Genomic DNA, 15,601 nt, shown 5'->3' with positions numbered 1-15,601 from the left:
ATTGGGCTCCCTCTCAAAGTTGTGAGGTATTTGAACATCCACTGGTGTCTCCCCTCATTGTGACCGAGCCCAGCTCCCCCGTTCTACTCAGCAGCGTGTGTGCATGTGGGCTGCCTTGACCCCCAGCGCGTTCGCTTAGCAGGATGCAGGCAGAGCGACACCAGTCGGGGCCTGTGGTTAGAAGTCTTCAGCTCTAATCTAGGGGACAGGGAAGTGGCCCGTCCGGCTGTGGGCATGGCAATGGTCCCAGCTCTAGGCCGGAAAGCACAAGGCGGCCCCAGCGATGGGCCTGCCTGCCTGGTTGGGAAGAGCACAGACTGGCTAGACAGAGAGATGAGCGTACTGTCGCTTCTCACTCAGTGACTGGGGCCTTCGGCCGGGCCCGAGAGTGAGGCTTCAGAGAAAAGGGAGGGAGGTCCCCCATGAGCTGCTCTGGGCTCTGGCTCCCAGCGGGCCGTGGGTGCTGACCCGAAGCCTGGAGAAAGGAAGGCTTTCCCCATACCTGCCCTGGGAGCTTGTTCTCTAAATGCACGGCCTTTCTAGAGCTCAAAGATTTTATTAACAGGCTACCCGATTGATTCATTCATTCACGAGACAAACCCTGAATGCCTGCCGAGTGCCTGACAGTGTGCCACGCACCGGGTATGCAAAGGTAAACCACAGCCCAGGACCTGGGTCTGTGTCCTTCTGGGAGCTTCTAATAGGGAACAAAAAGCATTCCTCCAACATGTCGGTTTGCCAAAGTGCGTCGATAGTTTCAATCAAGTTTCTTGCCTCGTCTCAGAGCAGGGGCCGTCGCTTGGGCCTCACTGTGCTGGAGGAGACGCGAGGCAGGGGCAGGCGGCTCAGTTCCCGCCCGTGTTATGCTTTCCTAAGCCCTGAGATGTCAAGGGATGCTGAGGCCACCCTGTGACCAAGACCCACGTCCAGGAGGACGGCCGGGTGACACCCATGCGGCAGCCTCCCTGGAGCCTTAAGGTGCTTTTCCCTGCCGTTTCCCCTGGGCCTCTGCAAAGAAATGCCATTTCATGCCCGTTCTCTCAGATGTGTGCTCGAGCCCGCCGCCATCGCTCAGCTGATGTCAGAGACGCTGGAGAGAAGAGCTAAAAATAGCTCACGTTTGACGTGCAGCTCTCAGGGGCTGAGCTGGCAGCTGGCCCCGCCACCTTTCCTTCCTGCCGAAAGCGTCTCAGCTGTAGCATGTGTGGGGGTGGGGGGGAGGAGGGGGGAGGGGGGAGTGATATAAGGGAGCAGAGGGGCTCCCAGGGACAACCTTCCTAGGCAGTGGAAGGTTCTAGAGTCCATTCTCATACTCAGAAAGAGCCTGTAGCCCGCTGCCCGGGGCTTGGTTGGCACATGATTCCTACTGTGCCAGGTTTAGGGGCCCTTTGAGCCGCCCAGACCCTGTATTGCGGGTGGTTTTAAGAGAATCCACAGGTGGGACTTCTGTGACCCTGTGTGGGGACACACAGGTGTATACAGCCACGTGGGCATTTATTTGGGTGCCTGCGATAAATTGCTGGGGCTGAAAAGGCCCCTGGCAGGTCCAGCCCTTGTCCTCCATCTGAGTGTCTGACGTCTGAGCCCCGATAGATTGGCTTCTCTCTTCTTGAACTGTCCCAACGGGCAGAAAACCTGTCCTGTCACAGCGTTATCCTGCTGTGCTGCTTAGGAAGTTCTCTCTTGTGCCCAACCCCAATCTTTCCTGTTTTAATGGGGCTCATGTCCCCGTTCTGGTCTCCTACCTAGGGGTCAATGTGTTTTATGTGTGTGAAGCTGGGGTGCAGGCATCCCTTGGTCAAATGAGAGCAGGGGCTGCATTCACAGTAGCACCTCTGACCGGATGTCTCCCACGGCGGGCCGGGGGCACTGGGGGCACAGACTTCCCCCCTTGGGGTTGAAATGTAACTACATAAGTGACTCCGGTACAGGGTGGGCCACGCGGAGAGCTGTGGTTCCAGGGGTGGAGACGGAGGCATGCAACACAGCCCAACAGAGGCTCAAATGCAGCTTTCCCCGTAGGGGTGCTGTCTAACCCCTCCAAGCCTCGAGCCTCGTGTCCCGATCTGAGAAAGGAGCTAGTAGATGATCTAATTCGTAGGGTTGTTGAAGGAGTAAATGGAGAGGGGATGCGAGAAAAGTCACCAGCAGGGGAGAACGGTGCACGGAGTCGGCCGCACACTCTGGCGTCCAACCAGCCGGTCCGAATCCTAGCTACATCCTCGCGCGCCCTCTTGCTTCGGTTTCTTCATCCGTAGACAATCGCGGCTTTTGAGTTGAATGACTTACCATATGTAGAGTGCTTAATTGTGGCTGGCACATAGGGAGAACCCAGTAGATGAGCACTATTGCTATATAGTGGGAGGATAGGAAGGAAAATACCTTGACCCAGCAGGGAGGGAGGTGCGTGGAGGGGAGCGGGGCCCTGCTCCCACCTGCACGCCGTTGACTCTGTGCCCAGGTGGGAACCCCCGCAGCTGTGCCCTGGGTCCTGGGGCAGGAGCCAGCAGCAGGACAGCCCTTCCAGCCCTCCCAGACCTCGGGGTGTCAGCCCTGACTGTCGGCTCTGCAGGCAGTGGGGACGGCACAAGCAAAGACATCATGACAGCGGATGCCAGGAAGGTCTGGGAGCGAGAGCCATCAGGGTGGCCAGGGGTCAGGGAGCAGGTATGGGAGAGGGAGGTGGGGAGACTGGCTACCCGGATGCAGAGCCCATGGGGAGCTACCTGGGTTACCGAATCTAGATGAGCCTCGATTTCCTCATCCACAGAATGGAAATGGTGATCGCAGTAGCCTGGCAATAGGCTGCTCCCTGATCCTGCCAGTGACAAGTCGGGCGCTGACGCCCCTGAGATCTGTGAATGACCCAGAAGAGCCGGGAGGGCTCGTGCGCTGTCCTGCGGCTCGCTCCTGCGCCAGGACCCAGGCGACGAGCAGCCCCGGGGCCCCCTCCCTGAGAACGGCAGCTTCAGAGCTCCCTGACCAGCACCCTCCCTGGGTGGCACCTGGTGGCCCCGCTCAGCAGTTCTCAGCAGGTGACAAGCCCCAGAGTGGTGAGGTTCCCACACACACTCCACGGAGCCCAGGGCCCTGAGCAGCCCCCAACCCCTCTGTTAGGCCACTTTCTCCTACAGCAGCTGCCCGGCCACTTGGCCCCCGACCCTTCCAGCCCCGGATGTGGAAAGGACACATGGGAAGAAACCTCCACCCCAGAAGGACAGACCCGACGAAAATGCAGATTTTACAATGTTACAACAGCTTTCAACACCTTTACTGCTGTCAGACAAGTTTTGATTCCGAAATAAACCAGGCGCAGGTGGAGGGGGGTGAATCAGGTGTGAACAGGGCCAGGGGCCCTTCGCAAGTTCAGATCCCAGTGAGCTCCTGGGTGCCTTGGCTGCAGCTAGCCCAGCACCATCCTTGGTACTGGGGGCAGCACGTCATCGGGTTTGGAAGCCCCTGCATCCTCTCGCTTCCCATCTGACCAGTAACCACAGCAGCCCTGCAAGCTCTGAGGGTGCACAGTACCCGGAAGAGCCCAGTGGCTTGATGTGGGCGTGGCTCTGCCTCTGCATCCTCTCTTCCATCCGCTGTGATAACAGCGAATGGCCAGGAGCAAGCAGCCCTGGGGGGAGGACAGGGGTGGGGCGGGCAGAAGAGGAGGCGCAGGCAAGAGACCGCGTCCTCGGTAATCCAGGGTCGGCTGTGACTCGGGGCTGTGATCATGTGCCTCCAGGTGTCCGTACAGGTGGCGGCCTAGACATGCGTAGTGTGTACATGCACGTGGTTGTTTGTATATGTGGGTCTTTGTGCTGCGTAGGACACAGTGTATGGCCACGCGGGTGTATGGACTCCGTGAGCAGTTTGCGTGCCCACACCAGGGACATACAGTGTGCATGCGCGTCTACCTGCGGGGTCAGTGTGGAGCGTGCGGGGTCTGTGTGGAGCGGCGTTGGTATGTGGATGCGTGCAGTGGTGTGTATGCGTCCGTGTAAGAGAGAGAGCGTGCACCACACTCACCCAGGATGAGGCTACAGATGCTTTGAGGTGGCCCCAGAGGCATGGCTACTTGTATTTCAATGCAACAAAAATATAAAGGCATTTTTTTCTTAAGAAGCAAAGAGCCCTCCAGGTGAATAACTATTATTAGTTTCAGAGGAAAAGTGTGCTTTGCCTCTGAGGTCACCTGTTCAGGTCTTTCCATAAAGAGCCGGAGGGGTCAGAGTGCAGCCCCAGCTATGGTCACCCCGGAGGGATGGCTGCTGTTGGCAAACACAGCTCGTGCTCTGGGGCCACAGCCCTAGACGCGCCATGGGGGCCCTGAGCACCGCGGGCAGGACCCCGGGAGCCCCAGGGGGTGGCGGCAAGGGGCTGTGTTGTGTGGTTCTGCTTCAGCTCTGCCGCCACGGCCGCGTCTGCGGATGTACACGAGGAGGCACAGACGGTGGCTCCTGTCGGTGGCCCCTGTGCAGACTCGGCCTTCCTCCCCTACGCACTCCGGGGCCTGCTCTGCGCTGCGGGTTGCAGGTGACATGCAGGGTGTACGGTGGCCTCCGACCAGCATATGCGAGTATCCCCTCCCCGACTGGCATGTGGGCTCTGGAGGGCAGCCTTATCACAGTGACGTCCTCTGGCTCTGCGCCTGGAGACCGCACACGGGACAGGAAGGCGGGCCCGCGGTGTTCAGTGACGTAACGCTGCCGCCCAGGCTGTGCGCCGCCGCCGAGGTCCGCTTGCGCCTCTTGCTTCGCGATGCCCCCTCTCGTCTCAGGTTCCTCCTCCTCCTCCTCCTCCTCCTCCTCCTCCTCCTCCTCCTCCTCCTCCTCCTCCTCCTCCTCCTCCTCCTCCTCCTCCCAGGAGAAGTTTGAAGGACCAAGTCCAGACCGGGGTCTTAGGCACCCTCCGAGATGACTGCCACTCCCTGGGTGGGATAGACGAGCCCACAGAATTAGGTTACGAGGTGAGTGGTGAGAGCTAGAGATTGCTAAGACTGCCCCGGACGTGTTGGTTACCTGTGTAGACAGTGGGATCCCCAGCTTTGCCCCAGCAGTCCCCCCTCAATAGCTAGTTTGGCCCAAGAGGGCCTCTGGGAATAGGACTGCGGGGCTGGCTCTGCCTTAAACCCTGGTAGCCACTACCCATTCATTTCCTATCCAGGCTCAGGGCAGCCCCGTGGGTGAGTCAGTGCCCCACAGCCATCCCGCACCTCCCATCCTGGGGTGTCATCAGCCAGTGGAGTCTTCTCACTAGCGGCTGGGTCCTTGGGGCCAGGCCCGAGGAGACTTTCTTGGCCTGGTGAGAAAGAGCACGACGGGGTGGCGGGGTGGGAAGTCTTGTCATTTCTCCTTTGCTCAGGCTGTTCCTGCCTGCCTTCTTGCCCAGTCGGCGATTTCGAGAGTTCTGTGTATATTCTGGGTACAAGTTCTTTGTGATTTGCAGATATTTCTCCTGGTCCGTCGCTTATTTTTTCACTCTCTTAACAATGTCGTTCACAGAGCAAAAGTTTTTAATTTTGATAGAAGCCAATTTGTCATTTTTTTCTTTTATGGTCATACTTTTGCTGTCCCAGTTAAGAACTCTTTGCCTAATACAAGGTCAAAAAGATTTTCTCCTGTTTTCTCTTAAAAGTGTTATAGTTTTACACTTTAATCTGTGATACATTTTAAGTTAGTTGTTGCCTATGAATGACTAATTGTTCCTATGTCATTTGTTGAAAAGACATATTTTTCCCATCGAATTATCTTTGCATCTTTGTCAAAAATCAATTGACCAGATATGTATGGTTCCGTTCCTGGGCTCTCTATTCTGTAGCCTTGATCTGTTTCCCTCTCTTTGCCAGCGCTACACTGTGTTAATTACTGTAGCTTTATAGTAAGTTCTAATGTAGTGTGAGTTCTTTAAATTTGTTCTTTTTAAAAATTATCTTGGCTGTTCTCTTTCTTTTGTCTTTCTATATAAATTTTAGAATTTTCTCGTCTATGTCTACAAAAAAATTCTGCTGGGGTCTTTGTTGAAATTGTATTAAACCTGTAGATCAGATTTAATACAGTTGGCATTATAATATCACTGTATTGAGGATTTTAATCCATGAACATGGTATGTCTCTTTAGCATTTAGATTTTCTTCGATTTCTTTTATTAATGCTTTGTAGCTTTAGTGTACAACTCCCGAACATTTTATTAGATTCATTTCTAAGCATTTTATTTTGGGAGGCTAAGTTAAATGTTATATATTTTTAAAATTTCAATTTCCAAGTGTTCATTAGTAGTCTATAGAAATAGATTTAATTTTTATATGCTGAACTGTATCATGAGACTTTGCTAAATTTACTAACTAGTTCTATAAGCTTTTTGTATATTCCTTGGAATTTTCTATTTAGATGACCATGTTCTTTACAAATAGGGACAATCTTACTTCTTTCTTTGCAATCTGTATATACTTTACTTTTTTACTTATTGCACTGAATGGGGCTTCTACTATGATGTTGAATAGGAGTGGTAAGAGTAGGTATCATTGTCTTTTTCCTGATCTTAAGAGGAAAGAATTCAATTTTTTATCATTAAATATGATATTAATGTGGGTTTTTGTAGATGTCTTTCATCTATGTCAGACTAAGAAAATTCTCTTCCATTTCTAGTTTGTTGAGATTTTTTAAAAAATCATGAATGGATATTGAATTCTGTCAAATGCTTTCTTTCTTCATCAATTAATGTGATGTATGGTTTTCTTATTATTATCGATTACATTGATTGATTTTTTGAATATCAAACCTGCCCTATAGTCCCAAGATAAACCCAATGTCTGTGGTGTATCATTCTTTCTAGATATCACTGGATTTGATTTGTTAATAGTTTGTTGAAGATTTTTGCATCTATGTTTATGAGAGATTTTTTCCATAGTTTTTTTTTTAAATATAGTTTTAGTTTCTTGTATGGTATATGTCTGGCTTTGATATCAGAGTAATTCCAACCTCATAAAATAAATGGAAAAGTATTCTTTCTCTTTTTGTTTTTCTGGAAGAAAGTGTGTAGAATTGGTGCTGTTTCCACTTTACATGTTTGGTAGGTATTATTATTTTCTTAAAGAGAGTCCTCCAAGCTCAGGCTTCACAACCTAGACTCAGCCCTGTTTGGGGCTTCGAGGGTGAGTTGTTCTCTACAATCAGAGGTTTCAAAAAGCCATTTCTGAGACTGTTATAAGAAGCAGCAGGGGACTGGATAGGCAAACCTATTCAGCTGCTTCCCCTTGCAGAAATCACTTATTTTCCATCCCAGCCAGTGTCATGCAGAGCTAGTGCCAACTCTCAGCGGGGCAACTGAGTTTGGGCATGACCTTCTCTGATTTGCCTGAACCATGACTGGCTGTGTGACTTTGGAGAAGTCACTCAGCCTCTCTGAGCCTAAGAGGAGCCAATGGGAAAGAAGAGCAGACAAGTGTGTCTCCCTCGGAGTGCTGATGTGAAAGTGAAAATGAGCTCAGAGAACCAGAGTGTTCTGGTGACAGGTATAAGGAGTGTTACCCAGCCCCGCAGTTTATAGAGCAGGGGGAGGAGAGAAAAGTGGGAAGAGAATAAGCAGAGTGAACTGAAGGAAAGACAGGAAGAGAGCACCTTGGGGGGAGAGGGGGGCAGAAATAGCTGCTACTGTGGCTTCTGATCTCCAAATATTCTCACAGGCATCTCATTTGAGCCCCCTGAAGCCTTCCGACAGGGCACGATTGCATGCATTTATCCGTTCAACATGTCCTAGGGCCCTACTCTGGGCCGGAGATGAGGAAACTGAGGCTCAGAGAGGTTAGGAGGTCCTCGTTCAAGATAACACAGCCAGGGATAGAACTGGAAGAGAGCCCAAGTGTTTGGGGGCAAAGTGTGCTTTTCCACTGTACTAAGTTCAGAGGAAAAGAGACAAATGGTCCACCTCTGAGAGGCATATGAGTAGGAGCTAAGAGCCCTGTTCCTGAGTGAAGCCGGACTACTAGGCTTGAAACCTGCTCAAATACTTCCTTAGCTGGGTAAATGGAAGCACATTTATTAACCTCAGTGCATCAGTTGCCATCTGTAAAATAAGGGTAATATTGTGTCTATAAGGTCGCAGTGAGGAATAAATGAGTTACTAAGTACGAAACGCTCAGAGCAGTGCCTGACACTTGTGAGAGCCACACAAACATCAGGTATTATTTGTAAAGATGCTAGGCCATAGTTTTGGCTTTGTGGAGCCAGCCACTCACTCAAAGAAGGGTGAAATTATAAACACTGATGGAAGCTTAGGGATCCTCCAGTCCACCCCCGAGATGGGTGAATAGTGCAGGCCCAGCCTTGGGGGAGACTTGCCCAAGGCTGTCCAGTCCTACAGATCTTAGGCCAGGCCCAGCCTTCCTGAGTCTTCGCTCCATGATGACACACTGCCTTCCTGCTTTGAGACCCATGCATTTCACGATGCGATGTTCTTAGGGGAACGATGGTGTTATAGGAGGTGACACCACATGCGGAAGCAAATCCAGGAGGAAGAGAGTCAAGTGTCTTCTCTCCTGGACTACCTTCCTGGGAGCAGTGAGCATTCGGAAACCTGCCAGGGAAAGGGAGAAGTTGAGGATTTGGGGGAGCAGCAGCCCACCTGTCTCCTGCAGATGCCATGCCTCATAGGGATGTGCTGAGACTGTCTGCGCCTGCCCCTCAGCCTTGCTTGCCCACCCCTTGCACCCCTATGCAGCCGCGAGGGAGGATGCTGGGCCTTAGGAGGCGGCTAGCTGGAGATGAGATCACCGCCTGGAGCAGCCTTCCTGCGTGGCTTAGGGTCTGGCGCCACCTCGTGGCCATAGGCCAAGGCTGTCTTTGCACAGGGTCTGGAGGCTTAGCAAGAAGCTGAAGGCTGGGTGTCCCAGAGGTCACTTGGAGTAGACCCACTCTAGATTTAACACATACCCCTCAGCTGTCTCTTGGGGACCCAAGGACTTAAGGATAGAAGAGGAATAGGTGGAAGGGACTTGATCGGGAAACCCCGAATTGGATTCTAGGATGGGAGGCCATGTGAGCTGGTGTCCTAAGAGGCATGGTTTCCAAATTTGATTTCAGACTTGATCCTGCTGTACTCTGGGCTCATGGCATCTGTTTGCTCATCAGCACTGGGGGAGGGACTCTGGCTTTGCCCACTCTCACACCCTGGGACACTCTCACAGAGGAAATTTGGGGTCGGTTTCTGTCAGGCATTATTGTTGACTCTGAAGCCTGCTTTTGGCCTGATGCTGCCTCCTCCTCTGGCTCCGGCCCAGCCTCCGGGGCCACTGGCCAACTTAGATGGTACCTTGAATCCTCCCCGTGACTGTGGCTTGGTGACAGCTCTTGAAAGTTCAGATAAAAGTGAGGCATGGAGTTTTCTTACTTAGACCCAATATGCATGCCCGCCACTCACATTATCTCCCGAATCGCCCCGCCAACTCCGTGATGCTGTGATTCTTTTTCCCATGTTAAAGAAGAGTGACAAGGACATGGAGTAATTAGTCCAAGATCCCGTTAGCAAATGACCAAGTTGGGATTTGAACCCAGAGCCCGTACCCTTCACCTGCGCCTGCTTCCTTTGCCCCTGGTCCCTCCCTGGCGGAGCAGGGTCGGTGGATTTGTGTGACACCAGACAGAGACGTGTTGCAGGCTCTGAGTCTCCTTCATGAAGAGGGGGCGCACAAGCTGGGGCGTCTGATGGCCCGGGAGGCGGCCCGTAGTTGCTCTCCCATCCAGCTACGGATCCCTGGCTGATCCTTGTCTGTCTGAAGCGGGAATGACACCCGCCCGTCGCCTGGCACCCGGACAGCCTGTGGTATTTAGTAGAAGCTCTACAAATGCAACCCTGAAGCCTCAGCACCGTGGCCGTGCCTGTGGGCCGGAGGACCCCTAGAACCAGTTCAAGTACCTGGAAAACCTCGGAGTGAAGGAGGGGACACTGGCATAGGCAGCTCTGGTTTTTCGGGACAGCGCGGCCCTTCCAAAGCCCCCGCCCCTACCCACACTCTGTTCTGTCCTCTCTCTCTCTCGGCAGGTATATCCGCACCATGTACCTGGGGATTCAGAGCCAGCGGCAGAAGGAACACCAGCGACGCTTCTACTGGGCTATGATGTACGAATATGCAGACGTCAACATGTTGCGCCTCCTCGAGACGTTCCTGGAGAGCGCCCCCCAACTGGTGCTACAGCTCTGCATAATGGTCCAGAAGAACAGCGCCGAGACGCTGCCCTGTGAGTGCCCCCGCCTCCCAGGAGCCTGGGGAAAGCGCCTTCTCTCGGGCTGAGACAGGACCCCGTCCCGCCTGGCGACCACCTGGTGGCCACCTTCTCTCGCACTCGGTGCCCAGCATACTTGACGGGCATCGCCCGTCCTGACCCCTGAGTCCTCACGACGCTCAGGCCTCCGTGCGATGCTGACCCGGTCCACACCGAGGGTGCACGAGTGGCACAGACATTTCCTGAACACCTACCTGTGTGACAGTCTGCTCCCCTGGGCAAGGCCACTTTGTTCCTATGAGCAGAGCAGAGCTGGGGTCTCCCATGTTCCTGGAGCAGCAGAGCGGAGGGCCCTGGTCGTCCACATGAGGGGACCGGCCCCTTTCCTTAGGTGTCGGCCTGAGCTGAGGTATTCGACTGTGTACAGGATGGGGGAGAGGACCTGGAAGTAGCGTATGGGAAAAATACTCAACCAGGTTAGGCAGCAGTTTCAGATATTTTTAAGAGTGGCGTTTATAAAATAGCCTCAAGTTGCTCTGTTCTAGTTAGATGGTGGTCCAGAGCCTGGTGTACTCTGCCCACTGGCCACCCTCCCCCCACCTGGCCCCTGTGGCTCCTGATGGTCACCAAGAAGCCTGGGAAGCCCCCAGAGCCTGGTCCAGACCACTCTGGTTTCTTCGGCATGAGGCCATCTCTGGATGCCCGACACCCGGCTGCCCGAGGAGCCCTTGCGAGATTAGACTTCCCTGGTCAGGGCAGAGTCTCACATCAGTTCACTGGTGGTCAGGCCCGCCTTGCTCTACCAGCCTCGAGGGAGCCCTTAAGGCCTCCTTTGCACTTTGGTATAATGGGGAGACAACAGTAGTATTTGATTTTTTAGGGGGATGCAGTAATGTAATGCACGTAGGTCACTTTGAAAACAGTCGAGCTCTGCAGGCACCTAAGGGGTGCGTTTATCATCTCCGGAGCCTCGTAGGGAGTGGAGTGGGCCAGGTTCTGGGGAGCCCCTGCCCTCTTTGGCCCGTGGCTCATCCCTGCTTTAGCCTCCCAGCTGAGCCCGTCCCATGACAGTTCCCCAGACTGTAAACGTGGAGAGGCGGATGTAAGATCCCTGGAGAGGAAGCTCAAGGGGCAGCGGCGGTTGCTTCCTGCACCCCCTCCCGACGTGGCAGCCCATCGGGGCCAGGTCCGCGAAGGCCGAGGGCTGCCGAGTGCGAGGGCTGCTGGGGTGCGCTGCCACCGGCGGGCCCCTGGGGAGAGCTGGCCGGGGGAGGAGGGTCACGCATCCTGGGGGAGCGTCCTCCCACCCCCTCCCGTTGGTGCCAGCAGCTCAGAGGCCGGGCGAGCATTTCCCCATGTTCATTTCCGGGTATGGCAGAGGCGTTTCTCGAAATAGGCTTTTGTGGTTAAACACGTTTGAGAACTGCTGGGCTCAAGAAAACTGAGTGGCAGTCTTTGCCGTTGGGTCGTGAGTCCCGGAGACAAGGATGGCGTCTGCAGCGGCAGCGGGGCTGATGGGAAGGGAGCCTGCCGTCACCGAGCGCGGCTGCAAGGGGCTTGGCGCCCGGCTCTCCCGTCTGCTGGTCGCCAGACCCTTTAGCTGCGCTAACAGATGCCTTCCCTCTCTTCTCCCATGAAAAGCTGCATGACATGTATGCGCGTTAAAGAAAACCAGTTTAAGTATTAGAAATTGGAGGAGGGGAGAGAAAGCCTGTGCACTTGGAAGGAACCTGCTCGTGACATGGAAAGAATCAGAGCGTGTGGGGTGTGGCAGCCTGGAAAGGTGGGGGTGCCGCCCGCCCTGCTACCTGATAGCCTTTTGACCTTTGGGGAGTTACCGATCCTTTCTGTTTCTCAGTTTTCTCATCTCTGAAATGGGGAAAATATTAGTACCTACACCAGAGGGTCGTTATAAGCATTTTATAACATGACAAATGTCAAGTGCCTCGTACAACGTCTGGTCGTTTTGACCGTAGTGGTACTAGAGCTTTTTTAAAATTGTTGACACACTTTCTGAATTGAACTGCAAACTTTACTAGTGAGATCCACGGTCAACTGGCCTTGCTTTGGATGGTCCTTGATGACACCTGTCTACTTTATACCATCAATGATGGTAGATGGTTACAAGATCACTATTACTATCCCTTTAATAGTTGAGTTTTCCATTGATCTTCCCCAGTGCCAGCTTCTCCCACTTCTAGTCCTCACTTATCACCGGGTTAACAGTGCAGTAGTCAGCCTGCAAGATAATAATATAACAATAATAATTAATAATATAGTGCTAGAAAATATTGTGCTAGAGCCATTTGGGTATTTCAGCAGGGCCTTCCTTAAATCTGATGTCTTAAAAGTTTAAACAAAGATGAAAATAAAACTATAAAAGTTGCAGATCATTCTGACATGCCATTTACCCTGGCAATGACCCCCAGGTCTGCTGAGAGCTCTGCCGGAGTCCTGGATTGAGGCAGGGTTTGCAGAGCAGTCCGGAATCGTGGTCAGACAGAGCTGCGTGTGAATTCCAGCTTCTCCATTTACTGACTTTAGGGCACAGGCCAAGTTAATTTCCCAACTGGGTTTCTTCACATGTAAAGTGGGCATAATAACTACTTTGGGGTTGTCATGAAGGTCTCATGAGCTGTACATTTGCCCCTCCAGCACCTTGCATGGTGTGTCATGGGTACTTGATCCAGACTGCCATTCAACAAAGATGCATTGAATTAGGTGCCCTGCTACGCGCCGAGGGCTTTGCTGTGCAAGCCCTCAGGCGTCTCCCGTCTCTGGGAGACAGAACAAAAACAGTTAGACAGACGATGTGTGCTAAGTGCTTTGCAGCCAACAAACATGGTGCTGAGACCAAAGTGCCCGGCATGAGGCTGGAGAGAGTCTGCTCTGGGCAGGGGGGTGGTAGCCAGAGAAAGCATCCCCAGACAGGGGACTTTTAGGCAGAGTGTAAATGATGAGAAGGAGCCAACTCTAGGAAGAGCAAAAACAGCTTTCCAGGCAAAGGGAACAGCACATACCCAGGAAAAGCCTGGCTTGTTCCGAAAAGTGAACAGACCCAGCATGGCTGGAGGTTGGCAGTGTGTGGGAAGAGGGAGGGGAGAGGTGTGGGAGGAGGAGGGGGAGGAAGGCAGGGATCTGACCCGGCGGGCTTTGCTGGGCCCTGCAAGGAGCTTGGGCTGGGCCTGTATCGAATGCAGTGGGAAGCTATAGGATCAGATTTGCTTTCAAAGAGGATTTCCGTTCCTTTTGTGGTGGGGGAAGAGCGGGAGCTGAACTAGGGACAGCAGCCTAGAGGGTGCTGAGAGGCGCAGAGTGAGATGACGGGGCTCTGAGCGTTTTGGGGAAACGATGCCAACCAAGCGTGCAGATTTCAGTGGTGCCCTGGAGAGCACATCAACAAGACTCAGCTGGACTGGCGCAGGCAATGAGGAGGGAGGTGGCTTCTAGCCGGGTGCCTTGAGATGGAGGAGGATCGATGGCGGAGCTGGCCTGGGGCACCGATCAGGAGTTAGTAACTCCAACGCTTTTCCTTACATTTGGGGTTTTCCGATGCTTCCACATGAAAAATGGCAGGGGCAGGCGTGTGGGCCACTCGCTGTGTCCACGCAGCACCTGAGTCTGCCTCAAAGATGGCTGTGGCCGAGTCTCGAAGAGACAAGCTTGTGTGGAGCTGGTTGCCAATGCGAAGAGGTAGCAGAGGTAGACATGCCCCGTGGACTTGTCAGCTCCGGCACGCGCACGTGTGTGTGTGTGTGTGTGTGTGTGTGTGTGTGTACACCCCAGATACAATTACACTGAGTAGGTCAGAAGATGATAATTCTGCTTCTTGCCCCTGGAATTTCTGCCCAGGGCTTGGTTTTTTGAAAATGTTCTCAGTCTTTGAGAGCATCCACATGAGCCGCCTGTGCTAGGCGCTCAGGGAGCAACCTTGTTATCCTACTACCCAGCTCGGCTTGGCCTGAGTGGGAGGCGAGGGACTGGGCTGGAGACCCAGGACCCTCCCAGCTCCCCAGGATGCCTTTTGTTGAGAGAGACACACAGGAGCGCTCATCCCTCCCTTCAATGGGCCGTTCCTTGAGGATAGTGTCTATTCTGACCCTGGAGACTGAGATAGCTTAGCCAGACCCAGTGAGGTCTACCTAGTTAGTGAGAGGTTGGTATTAAAACCTGGGGCCTCACACTTCTGGAGTGGTGTATACCCCTCTGTCTTCTTGGATTCCTCTGGAAACCCTCAGGAAAAAAATCCTGGGCATCCCCAGACACCCTCTGAGCCAAGCGCACACCCTTGACCCTCTGAACTCAGCTGGGGGAAAGACTGGAAGTCCCTGGGTGGGCCCGGAAGCGCGAGCCCACCACCCAAGCTTGGGCCGGAGCTGGAACTTCAAGGTAGGGCCACCTTCTCAGGGACACACGTTGGGGATATGCTTCCCCCTAGTGCAAGGGGTCCTCTCAGAGAGTCTCAAGAGCAGATTTGACTTGTTGCCATAAGTGGCACTCCACTGGGTGACACTTTACAGGTGTTTTGGAACCCCTGTGGGTGGGGGTCGGGCACATGCAACCAGAAAGACACCTTGAGTGAGTGTCAAGAAAGTAACCTCACAACTTCAATTTCCAACGTGATTCAAGTGACAGAAGCCTTAGAACTGAAGAGGCAGATGGAGGCCATCCGGCCCACCCTCCTTGTTTAATACACGGGAAACCGAAGCCTGACAGGCAAGTCAGTTGCCCAGGGTTACGCAGCAGGAAAGGCTCTCGGGAAAGGCCTCCCCTGCTGCCGCGTTGGACCTGCGGCCCAGGCGGTAGCACAGCATCTACAGGACGTGGTTCAAAGGCCAAGCCTTGCCCATGTCGTCCGCCCCTACCCCTGCCACACACACACCTGACCATCAAGAACCACGGATATCTGCACCACATTTCTGTAAAAACAAGCACCTTTACTAAGACAAGGAAATATGAGAAAATATCAAACCCTGTCTTTAAACATTGCTTTTCTTTTAAACAAGCGTTGAGTGCTAAGATTCGGTCAGGGCTCTTTCTGTCTCTCATTAACCTCTCTGCCAGTTTTCTTTCTTAACTTCGATTGTTAGCTTTTACATCGAAAGCCCTTCTAGTGACTTCTGCTTTAGCTTTACATTTTCTTTTTTTTCTAGCAAGAGCCCTGACAGCCCGCGTCCGAGCGCTTCAGCAAGGCAAGTGTTCGTTCGTGTTTCTCTGCTCCCGTTAAGTTGACCTGTGACTGTCTCTTCGGCTGCCAGCCCCAAAAGCACTTCCTCTTTTCCCTAGTAAGGATGAAACGCACCCCGTGGGGAGCATCAGCTCCCACTCCATCTCCCCGATCAGGTTTCCCTTCTGGTTCTGGTTCTCGGGTGAAGGAAGGCCCAGGGGGCT

At 53.2% G+C, this 15,601-nt stretch overlaps 1 protein-coding gene across 1 annotated transcript in view; it reads left to right on the top strand.

The window, feature by feature from the left end:
• The window catches only part of XKR6 (XK related 6), a 242,170-nt gene that overhangs the window by 209,052 nt on the left and 17,517 nt on the right, over window positions 1–15,601 (top strand). The window contains exon 2 of the mRNA XM_016160912.2: window positions 10,029–10,225. Within this exon, the coding sequence (XP_016016398.2) occupies window positions 10,029–10,225 (197 nt within the window). The remainder of the gene's footprint in view (window positions 1–10,028; window positions 10,226–15,601) is intronic.

This window comes from Rousettus aegyptiacus, unplaced genomic scaffold (assembly GCF_014176215.1).
Source record: "Rousettus aegyptiacus isolate mRouAeg1 unplaced genomic scaffold, mRouAeg1.p scaffold_m13_p_16, whole genome shotgun sequence".
Taxonomy (NCBI): domain Eukaryota; kingdom Metazoa; phylum Chordata; class Mammalia; order Chiroptera; family Pteropodidae; genus Rousettus; species Rousettus aegyptiacus.
The sequence above is the reverse complement of the archived record's forward strand: the minus strand, read 5'-3'. Positions and strand labels throughout refer to the sequence as shown.